At 45.0% G+C, this 22,149-nt stretch overlaps 2 protein-coding genes across 2 annotated transcripts in view; both read left to right on the forward strand.

The window, feature by feature from the left end:
* Nucleotides 1-12,210, forward strand: part of LOC309340643 (uncharacterized protein) — a gene marked incomplete at its 3' end in the record, with an annotated part of 40,735 nt that extends 28,525 nt beyond the window's left edge. The window contains exons 4-7 of the mRNA XM_081859525.1: nucleotides 4,261-4,343; nucleotides 8,152-8,278; nucleotides 9,208-10,479; nucleotides 12,110-12,210. Of these exons, the coding sequence (XP_081715651.1) occupies nucleotides 4,261-4,343; nucleotides 8,152-8,278; nucleotides 9,208-10,479; nucleotides 12,110-12,210 (1,583 nt within the window). The remainder of the gene's footprint in view (nucleotides 1-4,260; nucleotides 4,344-8,151; nucleotides 8,279-9,207; nucleotides 10,480-12,109) is intronic.
* A 2,457-nt stretch (nucleotides 12,211-14,667) lies between these two features.
* Nucleotides 14,668-22,149, forward strand: part of LOC309340970 (uncharacterized protein) — a 98,269-nt gene continuing 90,787 nt past the window's right edge. Inside the window, exons 1-4 of the mRNA XM_081860309.1 lie at nucleotides 14,668-14,767; nucleotides 19,225-19,732; nucleotides 19,925-20,006; nucleotides 20,307-20,389. Coding sequence (XP_081716435.1) covers nucleotides 19,316-19,732; nucleotides 19,925-20,006; nucleotides 20,307-20,389 — 582 coding nt within the window. The 5' untranslated portion in view covers nucleotides 14,668-14,767; nucleotides 19,225-19,315. The remainder of the gene's footprint in view (nucleotides 14,768-19,224; nucleotides 19,733-19,924; nucleotides 20,007-20,306; nucleotides 20,390-22,149) is intronic.

Genomic DNA, 22,149 nt, shown 5'->3' on the forward strand with positions numbered 1-22,149 from the left:
CGACCATCCAGGTCATCTTCTGATCTTTGCCTAACAGGAAAAGGTCTAATTCTTGCTTTTGCGGGAGGTCAGCGAGCCTCACCATCAGCGGATCAATGGTCTTACTACGTGCCTCTTCGTGCCTAAAGAACAAGTGTTTTGGCTCCCTATCTCTCCCAATGGGCAGGTGAAAAGTCTCTGATCGTACGGGACTTTTCTAAAGGCTCCATCCAGGACCAGCAAGGGAAGAGCCAAGCTTCTGGCGAGTGTAAAGGCCCTTCTTGCATTTCTAGATGCGAGAAAGAAGAGATATTCTGCCGGTGCGGCTATATATTTCTCGATTTCTCCAATTTTATAGTCTGAGCACCTTGCGCAGTCCTGTTCTCTCTCGGTATCTAATATTCTTTGCCTGACCGTTGCATTTGCCTGGCCCAAGCCCAGACTTAGAAGGGCTTGAGGGGCAAAACCCAGTTTCTGGAGGGTGTTCAGAACTGCAGTCTGCCAGCCTGACTGGAATTGGTCACAGAGGATCAATGGGGCTATCCCTTGGGGGAGCAGATTCAATGTCAGCCATTTGTAGATGGATCATAGAATCATAGAGTTGGAAGAGACCACAAGGGCCATCGAGTCCAACCCCCTGCCAAGCAGGAAACACCATCAGAGCACTCCTGACATATGGTTGTCAAGCCTCTGCTTAAAGACCTCCAAAGAAGGAGACTCCACCACACTCCTTTTTTTAAAAAAAATATTTTTATTCATTTTCCACAAAAGAAAAAAACAACCATTTTTATACAATCAATTCACATTTTATCACACATTTATCTCTTTTTTTGACTTCCTTCAGCTCCTCTGCCGATCTTTCATTTGCATCAATATTATTAACAATATTCCTCTGTTTTTCACAGAGTCTCTTGAAAACCAACAAACGTTATCTGTTCATCACATATGCCTTTCAGATAATCTGTAAATCTTCCCCAGTCCTCGATGAACTTTTGGTCTCGTTGATATCGGATCTTCCCTGTTAGTTTGTCCAGTTCTGCATAATCAGTCAATTTCAGTCTCCATTCTTCCACCGTCGGGAACTCTTCCTGTTTCCATTTTTGGGCCAGAAGTATTCTCGCTGCTGTAACTGTGTATTGGAAAAGTTTACATTCTTTCTTACTTATCTCATTTCCTACCAATCCCAATAAGAAGGCCTCTCACCTTTTTACACTCCCACCACATATGATAGAATGTCCCTTCTTTTTCTTTACATTTTCAACACTTATTACATGTTTTGTACATTTTAGCTAGTTTTACTGCTAGCCGTTCCTCATAAGGCATCGTTTCCAGGCTTTTAGTTAGCTGTTCCTCAAAAGGCATCGTTTCCAGGCCTTTGACCATTTTGGTTGCCCTCCTCTGGACATGTTCCAGTTTCTCAGTGTCCTTCTTGAACTGTGGTGCCCAGAACTGGACACAGTACTCCAGGTGAGGTCTGACCAGAGCAGAATATAGAGGCACTATTACTTACCTTGATCTAGATGCTATACTCCTATTGATGCAGCCCAGAATTGCATTGGCTTTTTTAGCTGCCGCGTCACACTGTTGGCTCATGTCAAGTTTGTGGTCAACCAAGACTCCTAGATCCTTTTCACATGTACTGCTCTCAAGCCAGGTGTCACCCGTCTTGTATTTGTGCCTCTCATTTTTTTTGCCCAAGTGCAATACTTTACATTTCTCCCTGTTAAAATTCATCTTGTTTGTTTTGGCCCAGTTCTCTAATCTGTCAAGGTCGTTTTGAAGTGTGATCCTGTCCTTTGGGGTGTTAGCCACCCCTCCCAGTTTGGTGTCATCTGCAAATTTGATCAGGATGCCCTTAAGTCCATCATCCAAGTCGTTGATAAAGATGTTGAATAAGACCGGGCCCAAGACAGAACCCTGTGGCACCCCACTAGTCACTCTTCTCCAGGATGAAGAGGAACCATTGATGAGCACCCTTTGGGTTCGGTCAGTCAGCCAGTTACAAATCCACTGAGTGGTAGCATAGTCAAGACCGCATTTTACCAGCTTCTTTAGAAGAATATCATGGGGCACCTTGTCAAATGCCTTGCTGAAATCAAGGTAGGCTACATGCACTGCGTTCCCTTCATCTACCAGGCTTGTAAGGCAGATGTTAGGCAGATGCTAGCCTCCACTCTCATCAATTTGCGGGTTTTTCCGCTGAACTCCCGATGGAGTTTATGTGTAGTTTGTTGGCTTCTGAGGCCTGTACCACCATTCCTAGATACTTATAGTCTGTGACTAGTTCTAATCTATGGCCTTGGAGTTCCCAGCTTTTAAGCTTTGGCTTTTCCCCAAAATCAAGTATCTTGGTGTTTTGATAGTTGATTTTGAGACATTCAAATTCACAGTTTGCTGCGAGCTTTAAATTATTTAGATAGAAATTGAATAGTAGAGGGGCCAATAGGCACCCTTGCCTGACTCCTTTAGAGGTTTTAATAGGGTCCGTTAGATGTCCTAGGCGGCTACACCTGACTCTAAGAGCCGTATTTGCATGCAGTGCCTGAATTAAGAGCAGAAGCTCTTAATTCTATGTAGGTCCCCTGTAGTCTGTCCCAGAGTCTGGTTCTGGAGACTGTATCAAAGGCTGCTTTTAGATCAACAAAGGCAGTGTATAGTGAGGCCGGTCGTTAGGAGAGCCATGTCACTTGGGCGCAGGATTCCAACCAATGGCTTCAAGCTACAAGGAAGGAGATTCAGATTCAACACACGTAGTCATTTTTCACTAGGAACCAATGACTCCCTTGTCAATCAGTTCTGATTTCATGCATTGACTGGAAGGAAGGAGCAACCAGGCTGATTTGCCTCGTATTAATCTCTTCGCTTGCCTCCACATTTCCACAGTCTCCCTTCTAGAGGCATCCATCTCCTCCTCCTCCTCCTCCTCCTCATTTTTAGAAAGATAGCTCAGAGTCTGGCCTGTGGTGCAATCCTACCCTGGTTCCCAGCAAGACTAACCCATGCTTGCTCAGGGAAACTTTTTCTTCTCCTGATACTGTACAACTTTTGTAACAGAACAATGTATTTGCTTTATAGGATTTGCTAGAGCTTCTCTTTTTTTTAAAAAAATAATAATTTTTATTCATTTTTCAAACACATAACCACAAAAAACAAACAAAACACAAAACAAACACAAATAAAACATGACTTCCCCACACAGGATTTGCTAGAGCTTCTCATTCAGACAGACAGAACTTGGCAGAAGACCAAAGGGTTCCTTCCCATCTCTCAGAGGCTTCCTGAGAGCACAGATGGATGAGCAAGACACAGCTGGCCCTAGAGCAGGAAGAGGCCATGTCATCCAAACTGGGAGCAGTGGGGGATTCTTGGAAAACTGTGTGAAGAAGATCCTGGGTGAGGAGGACACCCTCCGCTCAGAGGTGCAGAGCCAGCAGTTGAGGCAGTTCTGCTTCGAGGAGGCCAAAGGGCCCCGAGAGGTTTGCAGCCAACTCTACCACCTTGACCGTCAGTGGCTGAAGCCAGAAAGGCAAACGAAAGCTGAGATGCTGCATCTGGTGATCTTGGAGCAGTTCCCGGCTGTCCTTCCCCCGGAGATGGAGAGCTGGGTGAGGGACTGTGGAGCGGATAGCAGTTCCCAGGCAGTGGCCCTGGCCGAAGGTTTCCTCCTGAGTCAGGCAGAGGAGAGAGAGCAGGCAGAGAGAAAGCAGGTGAAAGAGACTTTCCTCTGGATACTCCCAAGGGGCTCCAAACAGGATGGAGAACATCCAATAATGGTCTGCTGATGGACCATCCATTTTCGGGGAATGAGATCTAACACCCTTAAAGTATCTGTCTTTGCGTTCTCTTTCTAATATTTCTCACCTTTCATTTACTGTTTTGAATTCTTGTTGTTCTTTCAGAACAGGGATCATTTTGCAGAAATGGACCTGGATTCCTGTGAGGCAGAGAGGCCTCCGTTAGACACCAGAGAGAGGCCACTGGGTAAGGAGGAAGGTGGCTTTTCTCCATTTGGTCTTGTTCTGTTGGTTTTCCAATTCATCTGAGGGTTCTTTTCATCTTGGTGTGGGTTTTTTTGTGTTTTCTTTGAGGGGTGGGTGTTGGGAACAAGGGTTCAGAGGAGGGGAGTATTTCTGCACACCTAACATGAAATGGGCACAAACCTTCAACTGCCCTCAGCAGGTAAAGCTTTCTGAAAGGCCCATCTGTGGTTAGAGATGCCCTGTTTCACCTGTGAGAGACGCAGGCCCTCCTGGCTTCCTGCTTACCTGTTTTCTCTTGCAGGTGACAGAATGATGCCGGCAAGACTTCCTGATCCGCCTTTTCATGGGGGCAGAAGGGAAGCAGCGGCTGTGGAACCAGATCAGGTCAGGGGAAGCTGCCTTGTGGGGACAGAGGCCGAGGGATGGAGCAATGCCATGGACTGGTTGGGCACAGAGGAATGGTGGGAGGAAGCAGCCGAGGAACCAGGAAGGGAAGACGGCTCAGAGCCGAAGGAGTGGAGGTGGAGGGAGGATGAGCAGTGAAAGGGAGAAGCTTGGGAAGATGAGGTGTCAGAAGCTGAAGGGGCAACAGGGCTTAGTGAGCTGGGAGACTCTGTGGCAGAAAAGCAGTGCAGAATCAAAGGCAGAAGAAGAAGGAGGTGAGTGGGAGAGGAAGGTCGAGAGGCAGAGGTGAGTCAGGAGAAGGAGGAGCCACCGGGGCTCCCTCTCCTTCTGCCAGAATCCACCCTCCCTGCTTGTCTCTCAGAGCCAAGAGAGGTGTAACATGGAGGAGTAAAGGCAGGCTGCACACTGGCACACTGTTCAATCGCTTGCCAGAAACCCCAGAGAGGAGGGGACTTGGAAAGCTGTGGGGAGTCGGCGGCCTTCACGCTCTGCAACTGCTTTTGTGGAAGAAGAGGCTTAGGGAATGAGCTGCTGTTCTCATGAAGGCCGAAACTCAGCCAAGTCTGTGAACATCGTGTTCTTACTGATAAAGAGTAAACTCCAGCTGTGAACTGTGGGATTTCCTGCCCAGACAACTCTGTCATACTAGCCTTCTGAATGTTGACAGTAGGATTCATCTCTAGTTGCAGTTTTCATGGAATCCTAGAGTTGAAAGGGACCCCAGAGGTCATCAAGTCCCACCCCCTACATTGCAGGAGTCTCAGCTAGATCCTCTAAGACAGATGGCCACCCAAACTAGGCTTCTTGTATTTCTATATTCATCAATGAATGCTAAAATAGGCTTCTAAGCAGCGGACAGGCGATGACAAATAATTTCCAGGATTCACCTAGCCAGCCCTTTTTTTTTTCGTGCATAATTTTTATTAGTTTGCATAAATCAAGATACAGAACAAAATATGGTAGTTCACTTACTATTTTCACAAATTTTAAATGTGACTTCCTTCAACCTTTCCACAAATCATCCATACTAATCTTTTTTTTTTTTTAAATTCCGCATTTCTTGTTTTGTAATGCCATTAATCATACTGATTCTCCCGTTTCTCTTTAGACAGTACCCTTTACTTTTTACAGAGCTCCTTTAAGACCCACTAGTGTTATCTGTCCATCGCTTAAATTTTCCAGATAGTTCGTAAAGCTTTCCCAATCTTTTATAAACCTCTGATCTTTTAAGTATCTGACTTTCCCTGTCATCCTGTCCATCTCCACATAATCTATTAATTTTGATCTCCATTCCTCGATTGTCGGTAGACCCTCTGATTTCCAGTTTTTAGCTAATAGAACTCTTGCTGCCGTTGTTGCGTACTGGAACAGCTTGTAGTCTTTCCTTTTTATCTCCCTTCCTACCAATCCCAACAAGAAAGCCTCGGGTTTTTTAACAAAGGTATATCTTAAAATTTTCTTCATTTCGTTGTATACACTCTCCCAAAACCCTTTAACCTCTTGGCATTCCCACCACATATGGTAGAAAGTCCCCTCCCTTTCCTTACACTTCCAGCATTTGTTGCAGGATCCGTACATTTTGGCTAGTTTTACAGGAGTCATATACCAGCGGTAGAACATTTTCATTAAATTCTCCTTCAGTGTCACACAAGCCGTAAACTTAAGATGTTGTTTCCAAAGTTTTTCCCATTCTTCAAAGTAGATGTTACGGCCGAGATCTCTAGCCCAGTGTGTCATTACCGACTTAACTTCCTCGTCAATTAAATTCCAATCCAATAACTGATTGTACATTTTAGACAAAGTTTTTATATTATTATTCAGGATCTCAGTTTGGAATCTAGAGTTTTTATCAGCATATCCTTTATCTTTAATATCTTTCCTAAACATATCATTTGTCTGGAAGTAATGCAGCCAATCGTATACTTGATCCTTAACCTGTTCGTACGGCTTCATTTTCCACTTTCCTTCTTCCTTCATTAACAATTGTTCATAGGTAGCCCAGTTGGCTCTCATATTGATCTTTTTAATGCACATGACTTCTAATGGTGACAGCCAGTGGGGTGTTTTGGGTTCTAGCATGTCTTTATACCTTTCCCATACCTCAATCAATGGGCCCCTAAATATGTGGTTTCCAAATTCTTTGTGCACTTTCCTCCGCCCATGCTATAAATAGACATGCCACCCAAATCGATTGTCGTGTCCCTCTAAGTCCAGCGCTTCCTTATCTTCCAATTTTATCCATGTCTTTACCCAGCATAGGCATGACGCCTTGTAATACAGTTTCAAATCTGGCAGGGCGAAGCCTCCCCTTTCCTTCACATCCGTCAGCAATTTAAATTTTATTCTAGGTTTCTTCCCCTGCCAGATGAATTTTGAGATCTCCCTATGCCAGTCTTTGAATATCCTTATACCTTTGATCACAGGGATATTTTGAAACAAAAACAATATTCTTGGAAGTACGGACATTTTGATTGTGGCTATTCTACCCCAAAATGACAATTTTAGCCGACCCCACGTTTCAATATCTTTCTTAACTCCTTTCCATACTGATTCATAATTATTTTTAAATAGGTCTATGTTTTTTGGCGTTACCCATACTCCTAGATATTTCGCCTTCCTGGTCACCTCTATTTCAGTTTCTCTTTGAAGTTCTTCGACTTTGTCCGTGTACATATTCTTAACTATTATTTTTGTTTTCCTTTTGTTTAATTTAAAGCCCGCCACTTTCCCGAATTGGTCGAATTCTTCAAGTACCTCTTTTATTGAATCTATTGGGTCTTCCATTGTTACGACCAAATCGTCTGCAAATGCCTTGATTTTGTATTCGTTCTGCCCGACCATTATTCCTTTTATTCCTTTGTTATCTCTTATTGAGTTTAGAAGGACTTCTAGCACCATTATAAATAACAATGGGGACAGCGGGCATCCCTGTCTTGTTCCTTTTGTTATTGTTATTTCTGCAGTCTCCACATTGTTTATTATCAGTCTAGCCCTTTGATCTGTGTAAATTGCACCTAGCCAGCCCTATCTGCTGCAAAATGCAGCCTGCCCCCCACTCCTCCCCCTCTCCATGCCCCCATGAACCCCTTGAATTTCACTCTAGTGCATTGGAAGGGAACCTCCCCAGAACAATTCACAAGGAGAAGAGAAAGTGGACCCTTCCATCGGGAAAACTGGAAGGCTTGCGTAGGCAGAAAAACGTAAACATAAGCTGGAGTACCACCTACAGTGGTGCCTCGCAAGACGAAATTAATTCGTTCCGTGAGGCTCTTCGTATAGCGGTTTTTTCGTCTTGCGAAGCAAGCCCATTGACAGCTTAGCGGATTAGCGCTATTAGTGGTTTAGCGGCTTTTTGCTATCAGCTGTTAAGCGGCTTATCAGCAGATCAGCTGATAAGCGGCTTAGCGGCTGAGGAAAAGGGGGGGAAGGGGAAAAAAACCGAAGGAACTCGCAAGACTTTTTCGTCTTGCTAAGCAAGAGCATAGGGAAATTCATTTTGCGAAGCGCCTCCGAAACGGAAAACCCTTTCGTCTAGCGGGTTTTCCGTCTTGTGAGGCATTCGTCTTGCAGGGCACCACTGTATTTGCAAAAAGACGAATACCCACACTTAAAATGCAGAATAAAAGAATTCAATTAAAGCGTTAAAATAGGTACCCATAATAAAGATGTGCAGCAAAGCAATCCTATTGAAATAACACAGCAATTAACAGGAAGGAAATAACACAGCATTGTGTAGCAGATCATATTTCTGCTGTCTCAGAGGAGGACATTTCCCTTTTTCTTTTAGGGTCCAGTGTGCTTTGAAGATGTCGCTGTTCGTTTCACGGACGAGGAGCAGGAGTTGCTGGATCCTGACCAGAGAGCTCTGCATAAGGACGTCATGGAGGAGAATCGGGGGATCGTGGCCTCTCTTGGTAAGCCTCCGTGTGGGATCGTCATATCTGCCAGGAAATTCAAAAAATACCTCTATGTGACAAACCTCATATATTTTCACAGTGCCCCCTACAACACCTGGGAACCTAATACCCCCCACAAGAAATAGTAGATTACAGTTTTTTCTGTGAACAATCTTCCTCCAGTTCTGCCTCCTTCTACCACAGTTGGGCTGATCTGAACTGCCCAGGCATCTTAAATGTCAGCTTCAGAGTTGTTAGGAAAGATAAGTAGCTTCTGTCAGGATTTATGTTTTTGTTTTTGCTGCTGTCAGTCTTGGGTTGACCAAAGAGACGACTGACACGAGATGGAGGGGATGCCATGACTGGGCCAAACAACATCTGCCCCAGAGAAGAGCCAGGCTGACTGAATCCCAGGTAGTACTAGCAGTGATAATAATAATAATAATTTTTATTTATACCCTGACCTTCTGGTTGGGTTGCCACAGCCAATCTGGGATGCTTCCAACACATATACAGTGGTACTTCTGGTTGTGAATGGGATCCGTTCCGGAGATCCGGCCAGATCCCGAGGTTTTCGCAACCCGAGGATCACTGTTCTGGGCATGCGCATGGATTTGACGCTTTCATAAGCTGATGTTTATATAACCCGAGGGTTACGTAACCCGAGGTGCTACTGTATAAACATGAAACAGTAATAATAGCATCTAAACCAATGAAAAAAGTACAAAATTTTTACAAAAAGTACAAAAAAATTAAAATGTGTAACTTACTTCAAACAAAGCAACATTCAACCAACGATTAGAATCCAATAATAAATACATTGGTTTATTGCAGATAACAAAGGAAATGAAGACTGCCTTCTCTACAACAAATTTAATGAACATTATTCCCTAACGGGGGGCTCCATTTCTTCCTGAGGCTCTAATCCCTTTTTCTCTCCATTGCAGATTGTGATGAATTGGAAAACAAGAAGAAAGGTGACCACAACACAATCTGCAGAGTGGAGAAGGCACGTAAAAATTTGGAATGTGGAAAGAGCTGCAGTCAGAGCTCCCATTCCACATCCCAACAACGAAATCTCTTTGGAAAGAAACCCTATCAGTGCATTGAATGTGGAAAGAGCTTCAGGAAGAGGTCTGACCTCACTTCCCATCAAAGAATTCATACAGGGGAGAAACCCTATCAGTGTATGGAATGTGGAAAGAGCTTCAGTCAGAGCTCCAGTCTCTCTTCCCATCAAAGAATTCATAAAGGGGAGAAACCCTATCAGTGTATGGAATGTGGAAAGAGCTTCAGTAGGAGCTCCAATCTCACTAAACATCAAAGAATTCATAAAGGGGAGAAACCCTATCAGTGTATGGAATGTGGAAAGAGCTTCAGTCAGAGCTCCAATCTCGCTTCCCATCAAAGAATTCATACAGGGGAAAAACCCTATCAGTGTATGGAATGTGGAAAGAGCTTCAGTTTGAGCTCCACTCTCACTTCCCATCAAAGAATTCATACAGGGGAGAAACCCTATCAGTGTATGGAATGTGGAATGAGCTTCAGTATGAGCTCCAGTCTCACTACCCATCAAAGAATTCATAAAGGGGAGAAACCCTATCAGTGTATGGAATGTGGAAAGAGCTTCAGTCAGAGCTCCAATCTCACTTCCCATCAAAGAATTCATACAGGGGAAAAACCCTATCAGTGTATGGAATGTGGAAAGAGCTTCAGTTTGAGCTCCACTCTCACTTCCCATCAAAGAATTCATACAGGGGAGAAACCCTATCAGTGTATGGAATGTGGAAAGAGCTTCAGTATGAGCTCCGATCTCACTAAACATCAAAGAATTCATACAGGGGAGAAACCCTATCAGTGTATGGAATGTGGAAAGAGCTTCAGGAAGAGATCTGACCTCACTTCCCATCAAAGAATTCATACAGGGGAGAAACCCTATCAGTGTATAGAATGTGGAAAGAGCTTCAGTCAGAGCTCCAATCTCAGTTCCCATCAAAGAATTCATACGGGGGAGAAAGCCTATCAGTGTATGGAATGTGGAAAGAGTTTCAGTCAGAGCTCCAATCTCACTTCCCATCAAAGAATTCATACGGGGGAGAAAGCCTATCAGTGTATGGAGTGTGGAAAGAGCTTCAGTATGAGCTCCGATCTCACTAAACATCAAAGAATTCATACAGGGGAGAAACCCTATCAGTGTATGGAATGTGGAATGAGCTTCAGTAGGAGCTCCAGTCTCACTTCCCATCAAAGAATTCATACAGGGAAGAAACCCTATCAGTGTATGGAATGTGGAATGAGCTTCAGTATGAGCTGCAGTCTCACTACCCATCAAAGAATTCATAAAGGGGAGAAACCCTATCAGTGTATGGAATGTGGAAAGAGCTTCAGTCAGGGATCCAGTCTCACTTCCCATCAAAGAATTCATACAGGGGAGAAACCCTATCAGTGTATGGAATGCGGAAAGAGCTTCAGTGTGAGCTCCAGTCTCACTTCCCATCAGAGAATTCATACAGGGGAGAAGCCCTATCAGTGTGTGGAATGTGGAAAGAGCTTCAGTCAGAGCTCCAATCTCACTTCCCATCAAAGAATTCATACAGGGGAGAAACCCTATCATTGTATGGAATGTGGAAAGAGCTTCAGTTTGAGCTCCAGTCTCACTTCCCATCAAAGAATTCATACAGGGGAGCAACCCTATCAGTGTATGGAGTGTGGAAAGAGCTTCAGTATGAGCTCCGATCTCACTAAACATCAAAGAATTCATACAGGGGAGAAACCCTATCGGTGTATGGAATGTGGAATGAGCTTCAGTAGGAGCTCCAGTCTCACTTCCCATCAAAGAATTCATACAGGGAAGAAACCCTATCAGTGTATGGAATGTGGAAAGAGCTTCAGTATGAGCTGCAGTCTCACTCCCCATCAAAGAATTCATACAGGGGAGAAACCCTATCAGTGCATGGAATGTGGAAAGAGCTTCAGTCAGAGCTCCAGTCTCACTTCCCATCAAAGAATTCATACAGGGGAGAAACCCTATCAGTGTATGGAATGCGGAAAGAGCTTCAGTATGAGCTCCAGTCTCACTTCCCATCAGAGAATTCATACAGGGGAGAAGCCCTATCAGTGTGTGGAATGTGGAAAGAGCTTCAGTCAGAGCTCCAATCTCACTTCCCATCAAAGAATTCATACAGGGGAGAAACCCTATCATTGTATGGAATGTGGAAAGAGTTTCAGTTTGAGCTCCAGTCTCACTTCCCATCAAAGAATTCATACAGGGGAGCAACCCTATCAGTGTATGGAATGTGGAAAGAGCTTCAGTATGAGCTCCGATCTCACTAAACATCAAAGAATTCATACAGGGGAGAAACCCTATCGGTGTATGGAATGTGGAATGAGCTTCAGTAGGAGCTCCAGTCTCACTTCCCATCAAAGAATTCATACAGGGAAGAAACCCTATCGGTGTATGGAATGTGGAATGAGCTTCAGTAGGAGCTCCAGTCTCACTTCCCATCAAAGAATTCATACAGGGAAGAAACCCTATCAGTGTATGGAATGTGGAATGAGCTTCAGTATGAGCTCCAGTCTCACTTCCCATCAAAGAATTCATACAGGGGAGAAACCCTATCAGTGCATGGAATGTGGAAAGAGCTTCAGTCAGAGCTCCAATCTCACTTCCCATCAAAGAATTCATACAGGGGAGAAACCCTATCAGTGTGTGGAATGTGGAAAGAGCTTCAATCAAAAGGCCAGTCTCACTTACCATCAAAGAATTCATACAGGGGAGAATCACGGAATTGTAGAATTTTTGAGCTTGAAGTGATCCCTGGTACAATCTGTTCCACCCATGTGATGCAGGAATACCAAGTAAAGCATCCATGACAGATCACCATCCAACTTCTTTTGATAACCTCAAAGAATGGAAATTCCAGCACTCCCAAGGGAGTCCAATCCACTAACAGCTTTTGCTGTCAAAAATTTCTTCCACATCTGTCAGAGCTGCCTCTAGGTCCCAGCTCACAGAGGACCAACGCTAGTCAGTAATAACGTACAAAAGTCTTTATTGAAGATTAGTTTCCATTTCCAAACCGCAGCGTGCAGCTCAATGTCTTAGAACTTAGACCGGCGAAGCTCCATCTGAGTCTCCGCCCCCTAGACACCAATTTAAGACTCTAGCCTTACTCCACCTCTTCCGTTGTTCTTTCCTCCTCTGATTTAAAAACCGATTTAAAATTCACAGAGTGTTCCTTGCTGAAAGAAAATTATATGAAGATGATGTATAGATGCTATATGACACCAGTGCAGTTAGGAAGAATGAAGAAAACCAGCTCAAATATGTTTTGGAAGTGTAAAGAAAGAGACGGGACTTTTTACCATATGTGGTAGGATTGTAATGAAATCAAAAAGGTTTGGGAAATGATATATAATGAGTTGAAGAAAATGTTCCAATTAACATTTGTTTAAAAACCTGAAGCATTCTTGTTAGGGATTGTAGGAAAAGACCTGCCAAGGAAACTGAAAAATATCTTTATGTATGCGACAACGATGGCAAGAGTCTTAGCAGCACAAGGATGGAAGAATGAGGAAATCCCGACTAAAGAACTATGGCCAGAGAAATGGATGGAAATCACAGAATTGGCAAAATTGACACACAAACTATGTGACAAGGATAACTGTGGTTTTAAAACAAAAAAAAATTCCTTCCAGTAGCACCTTAAAGACCAACTAAGTCATGCACACTTCTTCAGATACACGAAAGTTCATACCAAGAACTAACTTAGTTGGTCTTTAAGGTGCTACCGGAATGATTTTGTTTTGTTTTGACTATGGCAGACCAACACGGCTACCTATCTGTAACTGGAACTGTGGTTTTAAAGATGAATGGGAACCCTGTACAAAGTACTTACAGAAGCAACAAAATGAACTGGACTCCTTGGCAGGTTTTGAATAAACATTTACAAACTTTTTATTGATAACATTTAGATAGATAAATTAAGGATCGGTACAGTTTGGTAACATGCAGAAAATAACATATGTTGATAAACCAGAGAGAGGAGCTGAGGGGAGTGGGGGAGGGGAGGGGAGGGGGGTCAGGTTTTTTGGAGAGGGGAAAAATAAGGGGGGGGGGTTAAGGATGATATGTTTTTGGATAAAATGTTATGTTGAAATTACTAATAAAAATATTTTTAAAAAACATTTTGAAAGTGTGTGTGTGTTTTTACAATCAAGCAATGTATACATTTTATGAAAATTACAATACATCATAACATCATATAACCTAATAAAGAGTTATAAAATTTTTCATAAAATAGCGCACTGTCTTTCAGTTTGTGTCTTCCTGGAGTTCCAAAACTCTGCTGGGTGGAGAGGAAATGGTCTCTCCGCCTTCATCTCAGCTCCACAGCAGTTCTCTCAAAAAGACTTGGCACTCCAGAATGCGGGGAAATAATAATAATAATAATAATAATAATAATAATAATAATAATAGTATTTATTCAATTTATATACCCCCCTTTATCAGAATATCCCAGGGCGAAGTACAACATTAAAAGCACAATACAGAACAACAATGAAGAAGGCGGAACTCAGAGCCCTTTATAACATAAAAACAGAATCAAACAAGGAACTTCTACTGCTGGGGAAATAGTAGTAGTCGTAGTCGTAGTAGTTGTTATTCAATTTCTATACCACCCTTTATCAGAATTTCCCAGGGCGGTGTACAACATTAAAAGCACAATGCAGAACAACAATGATAAAAACATAATAAAAAGCATCCTGTGAGACAGCCGAGTAATGCAGCCCTCCTTTTGAAACTTGAGGGGAGACTCACTGCTCCCCTGCTTTTTCGGCCACTATGGGGCTGTGGTGATTCATCCAAGGGAGGCAAACAGTTGCAGTAATTTATGTAAATGCTTTGTCTTGTGGCAGGTGGCTGACCCATGGAAGAGGGAGCCAGCTTGTTTTCTCCTGCCCAGAATAAGGGGGACCAGAGGACCAGAAAGCAGCTTCTGCTGCCTAAAGAGCAGGAAGAACCTTCTGAGGGGAAGAGCAGCAGAATCCCTTGGGAGATGGCGGACTCTCCTTCCTTGGAGGTTGTGAAGCAGAGGTTGGATTCCTGCCTTGCAGGGGGGCTGGAATAGATGACCCAGGGGGCTCCCTCCCATTCCAGGAGGAGCTTCCTTGCTCCCTGCAACCCCCTTTTCCCTGCAACCTCTTCCTCCACTTTCTGGCCAAGGGAGGGAGCGGATCACAGACCCGCCAAGAGCAAAAATAAAATGAGCATCTCTGGGATTGTGCAATGCAGGAGAGAAAAGGCAGAGAGGACTGAGCAGGGTGGACTCGGCTTGGCAAGGGTTAAAGGGAACCGAGCTGCATTCCTAGAGAGGACACGAAGTAAGGGGGGGCCAGGTCCTCCAGAGGAAAAGCCCCTCCCTCCCCTTCCTGCAAGCGGGGGGGGGGGGCAGGGTTGCTTTCTGCTATTGCAAATGCTGCATTGTTCTCTTCCAGGGGGATCTGGTGAGTCTCTTCCTCCTCCCCCCCCCAGGAGGGTGCAGTGGGGAGAAGGGGGGGGGTCCCAGGGCTGCAGCAGGGGAGGGTGGCTCGTGGGGGGGGGGAGCCCCAGGGAGCAGGGGGTCCTGCCAGGGAGGGGCGAGGTTTGCAACTACAGTACTCTATATTCTGCATTTGTATAAAGAGGCTGCTTACTCCTTTGGGAAGGGCAATCCTCTCCTGGGATCTGGTGAGTCTCCTCTCTCTCCCCCCCCCCCCAGGAGGGTGCAGTGGGGAGAAGGGGGGGGGGTCCCAGGGCTGCAGCAGGGGAGGGTGGCTCATGGGGGGGGGGAGCCCCAGGGAGCAGGGGGTCCTGCCAGGGAGGGGCGAGGTTTGCAACTACAGTACTCTATATTCTGCATTTGTATAAAGAGGCTGCTTACTCCTTTGGGAAGGGCAATCCTCTCCTGGGATCTGGTGAGTCTCTTCCTCCTCCTCCCCCCCCCAGGAGGGTGCAGTGGGGAGAAGGGGGGGGGGTCCCAGGGCTGCAGCAGGGGAGGGTGGCTCATGGGGGGGGAGCCCCAGGGAGCAGGGGGTCCTGCCAGGGAGGGGCGAGGTCGCAGGAACCTTCCTTTAGATCTTTTCTTCCTTTCGATCTCTTGTGGGGGGGGGAGGAGGAGGTTCCCGCCCCCCTTCCAGAAAAAAAATTATTCAGAGCCCCCTGGGAAATCTAGCAGATAGAACTCTGGCTTCTTTAAATAAGACTATCAGTAGGACTTCTGCTGTGTGTGACACGGGTCAGCGTCATTGCACAAGAGAGGAAACGTGTCTGAATGGTTGCTCCCAAACCTCTTTGTCTGTTTCCCTTCTTTCTTTCTCCTTATTGGCAGAGGAGGCCAGCCAAGCAGATCAAGCCAAGCTTTAAGAGGAGCTGGGTATGTTTACATGGAGAAGAGAGGAGACAGAGAGGAGACAGGAGAGCCATGTCAGATTAGATAATTTATTACGGTCAGAGACCAGCTTATAACACACACTTGGGGGTACAGTCACAGAAGTAAAACAGGCAATTTATGTACAACAACAAATTTGAAAGCAATGTACACCAACAAACTATCCCAGGGACTTGACTCAGAGTCACCCATAAAACCGAGTTTGGGGATTTTCATGACCGACTATTTTGAGAAGGGAGATGGTCTGCGCCTACGGATCTGTACACAGAATCTGGCGACCATCCAGGTCATCTTCTGATCTTTGCCTAACAGGAAAAGGTCTAATTCTTGCTTTTGCGGGAGGTCAGCGAGCCTCACCATCAGCGGATCAATGGTCTTACTACGTGTCTCTTCGTAAAAGGGATGTCTAAAGAACAAGTGTTTTGGCTCCCTATCTCTCCCAATGGGCAGGTGAAAAGTCTCTGATCGTACGGGACTTTTCTAAAGGCTCCATCCAGGACCAGCGAGGGAAGAGCCGAGCTTCTGGCAAGTGTAAAGGCCCTTCTTGCATTTCTAGATGCGAGAAAGAAGAGATATTCTGCCGGTGCGGCTATATATTTCTCGATTTCTCCAATTTTATAGTCTGAGCACCTTGCGCAGTCCTGTTCTCTCTCGGTGTCTAATATCCTTTGCCTGACCGTGGCTTTGGCCTGGCCCAAGCCCAGACTTAGAAGGGCTTGAGGGGCAAAACCCAGTTTCTGGAGGGTGTTCAGAACTGCAGTCTGCCAGCCTGACTGGAATTGGTCACAGAGGATCAATGGGGCTATCCCTCGGGGGAGCAGATTCAATGTCAGCCATTTGTAGATTGATCATAGAATCATAGAGTTGGAAGAGACCACAAGGGCCATCGAGTCCAACCCCCTGCCAAGCAGGAAACACCATCAGAGCACTCCTGACATGTGGCTGTCAAGCCTCTGCTTAAAGACCTCCAAAGAAGGAGACTCCACCACACTCCTTTTTTAAAAAAAAATATTTTTATTCATTTTCCACAAAAGAAAAAAAACAACAACCATTTTTATACAATCAATTCACATTTTATCACACATTTATCTCTTTTTTTGACTTCCTTCAGCTCCTCTGCCGATCTTTCGTTTGCATCAATATTATTAACAATATTCCTCTGTTTTTCACAGAGTCTCTTGAAAACCAACAAACGTTATCTGTTCATCACATATGCCTTTCAGATAATCTGTAAATCTTCCCCAGTCCTCGATGAACTTTTGGTCTCGTTGATATCGGATCTTCCCTGTTAGTTTGTCCAGTTCTGCAAAATCAGTCAATTTCAGTCTCCATTCTTCCACCGTCGGTAACTCTTCCTGTTTCCATTTTTGGGCCAGAAGTATTCTCGCTGCTGTAACTGCGTATTGGAAAAGTTTACATTCTTTCTTACTTATCTCATTTCCTACCAATCCCAATAAGAAGGCCTCCGGTTTCTTAATAAACGTATATTTCAACATCTTTTTCAATTCATTATATATCATTTCCCAGAAGCCTCTCACCTTTTTACACTCCCACCACATATGATAGAATGTCCCTTCTTTTTCTTTACATTTTCAACACTTATTACATGTTTTGTACATTTTAGCTAGTTTTACTGCTAGCCGTTCCTCATAAGGCATCGTTTCCAGGCCTTTAGCTAGCTGTTCCTCATAAGGCATCGTTTCCAGGCCTTTGACCATTTTGGTTGCCCTCCTCTGGACATGTTCCAGTTTGTCAGTGTCCTTCTTGAACTGTGGTGCCCAGAACTGGACACAGTACTCCAGGTGAGGTCTGACCAGAGCAGAATATAGAGGCACTATTACTTACCTTGATCTAGATGCTATACTCCTATTGATGCAGCCCAGAATTGCATTGGCTTTTTTAGCTGCCGTGTCACACTGTTGGCTCATGTCAAGTTTGTGGTCAACCAAGACTCCTAGATCCTTTTCACATGTACTGCTCTCAAGCCAGGTGTCACCCGTCTTGTATTTGTGCCTCTCATTTTTTTTGCCCAAGTGCAATACTTTACATTTCTCCCTGTTAAAATTCATCTTGTTTGTTTTGGCCCAGTTCTCTAATCTGTCAAGGTCGTTTTGAAGTGTGATCCTGTCCTTTGGGGTGTTAGCCACCCCTCCCAGTTTGGTGTCATCTGCAAATTTGATCAGGATGCCCTTAAGTCCATCATCCAAGTCGTTGATAAAGATGTTGAATAAGACCGGGCCCAAGACAGAACCCTGTGGCACCCCACTAGTCACTCTTCTCCAGGATGAAGAGGAACCATTGATGAGCACCCTTTGGGTTCGGTCAGTCAGCCAGTTACAAATCCACTGAGTGGTAGCATAGTCAAGACCGCATTTTACCAGCTTCTTTAGAAGAATATCATGGGGCACCTTGTCAAATGCCTTGCTGAAATCAAGGTAGGCTACATGCACTGCGTTCCCTTCATCTACCAGGCTTGTAAGGCAGATGTTAGGCAGATGCTAGCCTCCACTCTCATCAATTTGCGGGTTTTTCCGCTGAACTCCCGATGGAGTTTATGTGTAGTTTGTTGGCTTCTGAGGCCTGTACCACCATTCCTAGATACTTATAGTCTGTGACTAGTTCTAATTTATGGCCTTGGAGTTCCCAGCTTTTAAGCTTTGGCTTTTCCCCCAAATCAAGTATCTTGGTGTTTTGATAGTTGATTTTGAGACATTCAAATTCACAGTTTGCTGCGAGCTTTAAATTATTTAGATAGAAATTGAATAGTAGAGGGGCCAATAGGCACCCTTGCCTGACTCCTGTAGAGGTTTTAATAGGGTCCGTTAGGTGTCCTAGGCGGCTACACCTGACTCTAAGAGCCGTGTTTGCACGCAGTGCCTGAATTAAGAGCAGAAGCTCTTAATTCTATGTAGGTCCCCTGTAGTCTGTCCCAGAGTCTGGTTCTGGAGACTGTATCAAAGGCTGCTTTTAGATCAACAAAGGCAGTGTATAGTGAGGCCGGTCGTTAGGAGAGCCATGTCACTTGGGCGCAGGATTCCAACCAATGGCTTCAAGCTACAAGGAAGGAGATTCAGATTCAACACACGTAGTCATTTTTCACTAGGAACCAATGACTCCCTTGTCAATCAGTTCTGATTTCATGCATTGACTGGAAGGAAGGAGCAACCAGGCTGATTTGCCTCGTATTAATCTCTTCGCTTGCCTCCACATTTCCACAGTCTCCCTTCTAGAGGCATCCATCTCCTCCTCCTCCTCCTCCTCCTCATTTTTAGAAAGATAGCTCAGAGTCTGGCCTGTGGTGCAATCCTACCCTGGTTCCCAGCAAGACTAACCCATGCTTGCTCAGGGAAACTTTTTCTTCTCCTGATACTGTACAACTTTTGTAACAGAACAATGTATTTGCTTTATAGGATTTGCTAGAGCTTCTCTTTTTAAAAAAATAATAATAATTTTTATTCATTTTTCAAACACATAACCACAAAAAACAAACAAAACACAAAACAAACACAAATAAAACATGACTTCCCCACACAGGATTTGCTAGAGCTTCTCATTCAGACAGACAGAACTTGGCAGAAGACCAAAGGGTTCCTTCCCATCTCTCAGAGGCTTCCTGAGAGCACAGATGGATGAGCAAGACACAGCTGGCCCTAGAGCAAGAAGAGGCCATGTCATCCAAACTGGGAGCAGTGGGGGATTCTTGGAAAACTGTGTGAAGAAGATCCTGGGTGAGGAGGACACCCTCCGCTCAGAGGTGCAGAGCCAGCAGTTGAGGCAGTTCTGCTTCGAGGAGGCCAAAGGGCCCCGAGAGGTTTGCAGCCAACTCTACCACCTTGATCATCAGTGGCTGAAGCCAGAAAGGCACACGAAAGCTGAGATGCTGCATCTGGTGATCTTGGAGCAGTTCCCGGCTGTCCTTCCACCAGAGATGGAGAGCTGGGTGAGGGACTGTGGAGCGGAGACCAGTTCCCAGGCAGTGGCCCTGGCCGAAGGTTTCCTCCTGAGTCAGGCAGAGGAGAGAGAGCAGGCAGAGAGAAAGCAGGTGAAAGAGACTTTCCTCTGGATACTCCCAAGGGGCTCCAAACAGGATGGAGAACATCCAATAATGGTCTGCTGATGGCCCATCCATTTTCGGGGAATGAGATCTAACACCCTTAAAGTATCTGTCTTTGCGTTCTCTTTCTAATATTTCTCACCTTTCATTTACTGTTTTGAATTCTTGTTGTTCTTTCAGAACAGGGATCATTTTGCAGAAATGGACCTGGATTCCTGTGAGGCAGAGAGGCCTCCGTTAGACACCAGAGAGAGGCCACTGGGTAAGGAGGAAGGTGGCTTTTCTCCATTTGGTCTTGTTCTGTTGGTTTTCCAATTCATCTGAGGGTTCTTTTCATCTTGGTGTGGGTTTTTTTGTGTTTTCTTTGAGGGGTGGGTGTTGGGAACAAGGGTTCAGAGGAGGGGAGTATTTCTGCACACCTAACATGAAATGGGCACAAACCTTCAACTGCCCTCAGCAGGTAAGGCTTTCTGAAAGGCCCATCTGTGGTTAGAGATGCCCTGTTTCACCTGTGAGAGACGCAGGCCCTCCTGGCTTCCTGCTTACCTGTTTTCTCTTGCAGGTGACAGAATGATGCCGGCAAGACTTCCTGATCCGCCTTTTCATGGGGGCAGAAGGGAAGCAGCGGCTGTGGAACCAGATCAGGTCAGGGGAAGCTGCCTTGTGGGGACAGAGGCCGAGGGATGGAGCAATGTCATGGACTGGTTGGGCACAGAGGAATGGTGGGAGGAAGCAGCCGAGGAACCAGGAAGGGAAGACGGCTCAGAGCCGAAGGAGTGGAGGTGGAGGGAGGATGAGCAGTGAAAGGGAGAAGCTTGGGAAGATGAGGTGTCAGAAGCTGAAGGGGCAACAGGGCTTAGTGAGCTGGGAGACTCTGTGGCAGAAAAGCAGTGCAGAATCAAAGGCAGAAGAAGAAGGAGGTGAGTGGGAGAGGAAGGTCGAGAGGCAGAGGTGAGTCAGGAGAAGGAGGAGCCACTGGGGCTCCCTCTCCTTCTGCCAGAATCCACCCTCCCTGCTTGTCTCTCAGAGCCAAGAGAGGTCTAACATGGAGGAGTAAAGGCAGGCTGCACACTGGCACACTGTTCAATCGCTTGCCAGAAACCCCAGAGAGGAGGGGACTTGGAAAGCTGTGGGGAGTCGGCGGCCTTCACTCTCTGCAACTGCTTTTGTGGAAGAAGAGGCTCAGGGAATGAGCTGCTGTTCTCATGAAGGCCGAAACTCAGCCAAGTCTGTGAACATCGTGTTCTTACTGATAAAGAGTAAACTCCAGCTGTGAACTGTGGGATTTCCTGCCCAGACAACTCTGTCATACTAGCCTTCTGAATGTTGACAGTAGGATTCATCTCTAGTTGCAGTTTTCATGGAATCCTAGAGTTGAAAGGGACCCCAGAGGTCATCAAGTCCCACCCCCTACATTGCAGGAGTCTCAGCTAGATCCTCTAAGACAGATGGCCACCCAAACTAGGCTTCTTGTATTTCTATATTCATCAATGAATGCTAAAATAGGCTTCTAAGCAGCGGACAGGCGATGACAAATAATTTCCAGGATTCACCTAGCCAGCCCTTTTTTTTTTTGTGCATAATTTTTATTAGTTTGCATAAATCAAGATACAGAACAAAATATGGTAGTTCACTTACTATTTTCACAAATTTTAAATGTGACTTCCTTCAACCTTTCCACAAATCATCCATACTAATCTTTTTTTTTTTTTAAATTCCGCATTTCTTGTTTTGTAATGCCATTAATCATACTGATTCTCCCGTTTCTCTTTAGACAGTACCCTTTACTTTTTACAGAGCTCCTTTAAGACCCACTAGTGTTATCTGTCCATCGCTTAAATTTTCCAGATAGTTCGTAAAGCTTTCCCAATCTTTTATAAACCTCTGATCTTTTAAGTATCTGACTTTCCCTGTCATCCTGTCCATCTCCACATAATCTATTAATTTTGATCTCCATTCCTCGATTGTCGGTAGACCCTCTGATTTCCAGTTTTTAGCTAATAGAACTCTTGCTGCCGTTGTTGCGTACTGGAACAGCTTGTAGTCTTTCCTTTTTATCTCCCTTCCTACCAATCCCAACAAGAAAGCCTCGGGTTTTTTAACAAAGGTATATCTTAAAATTTTCTTCATTTCGTTGTATACACTCTCCCAAAACCCTTTAACCTCTTGGCATTCCCACCACATATGGTAGAAAGTCCCCTCCCTTTCCTTACACTTCCAGCATTTGTTGCAGGATCCGTACATTTTGGCTAGTTTTACAGGAGTCATATACCAGCGGTAGAACATTTTCATTAAATTCTCCTTCAGTGTCACACAAGCCGTAAACTTAAGATGTTGTTTCCAAAGTTTTTCCCATTCTTCAAAGTAGATGTTACGGCCGAGATCTCTAGCCCAGTGTGTCATTA

The sequence above is a fragment of the Podarcis erhardii genome (genome assembly GCF_964252035.2).
Source record: "Podarcis erhardii genome assembly, chromosome: 4".
NCBI lineage: Eukaryota > Metazoa > Chordata > Lepidosauria > Squamata > Lacertidae > Podarcis > Podarcis erhardii.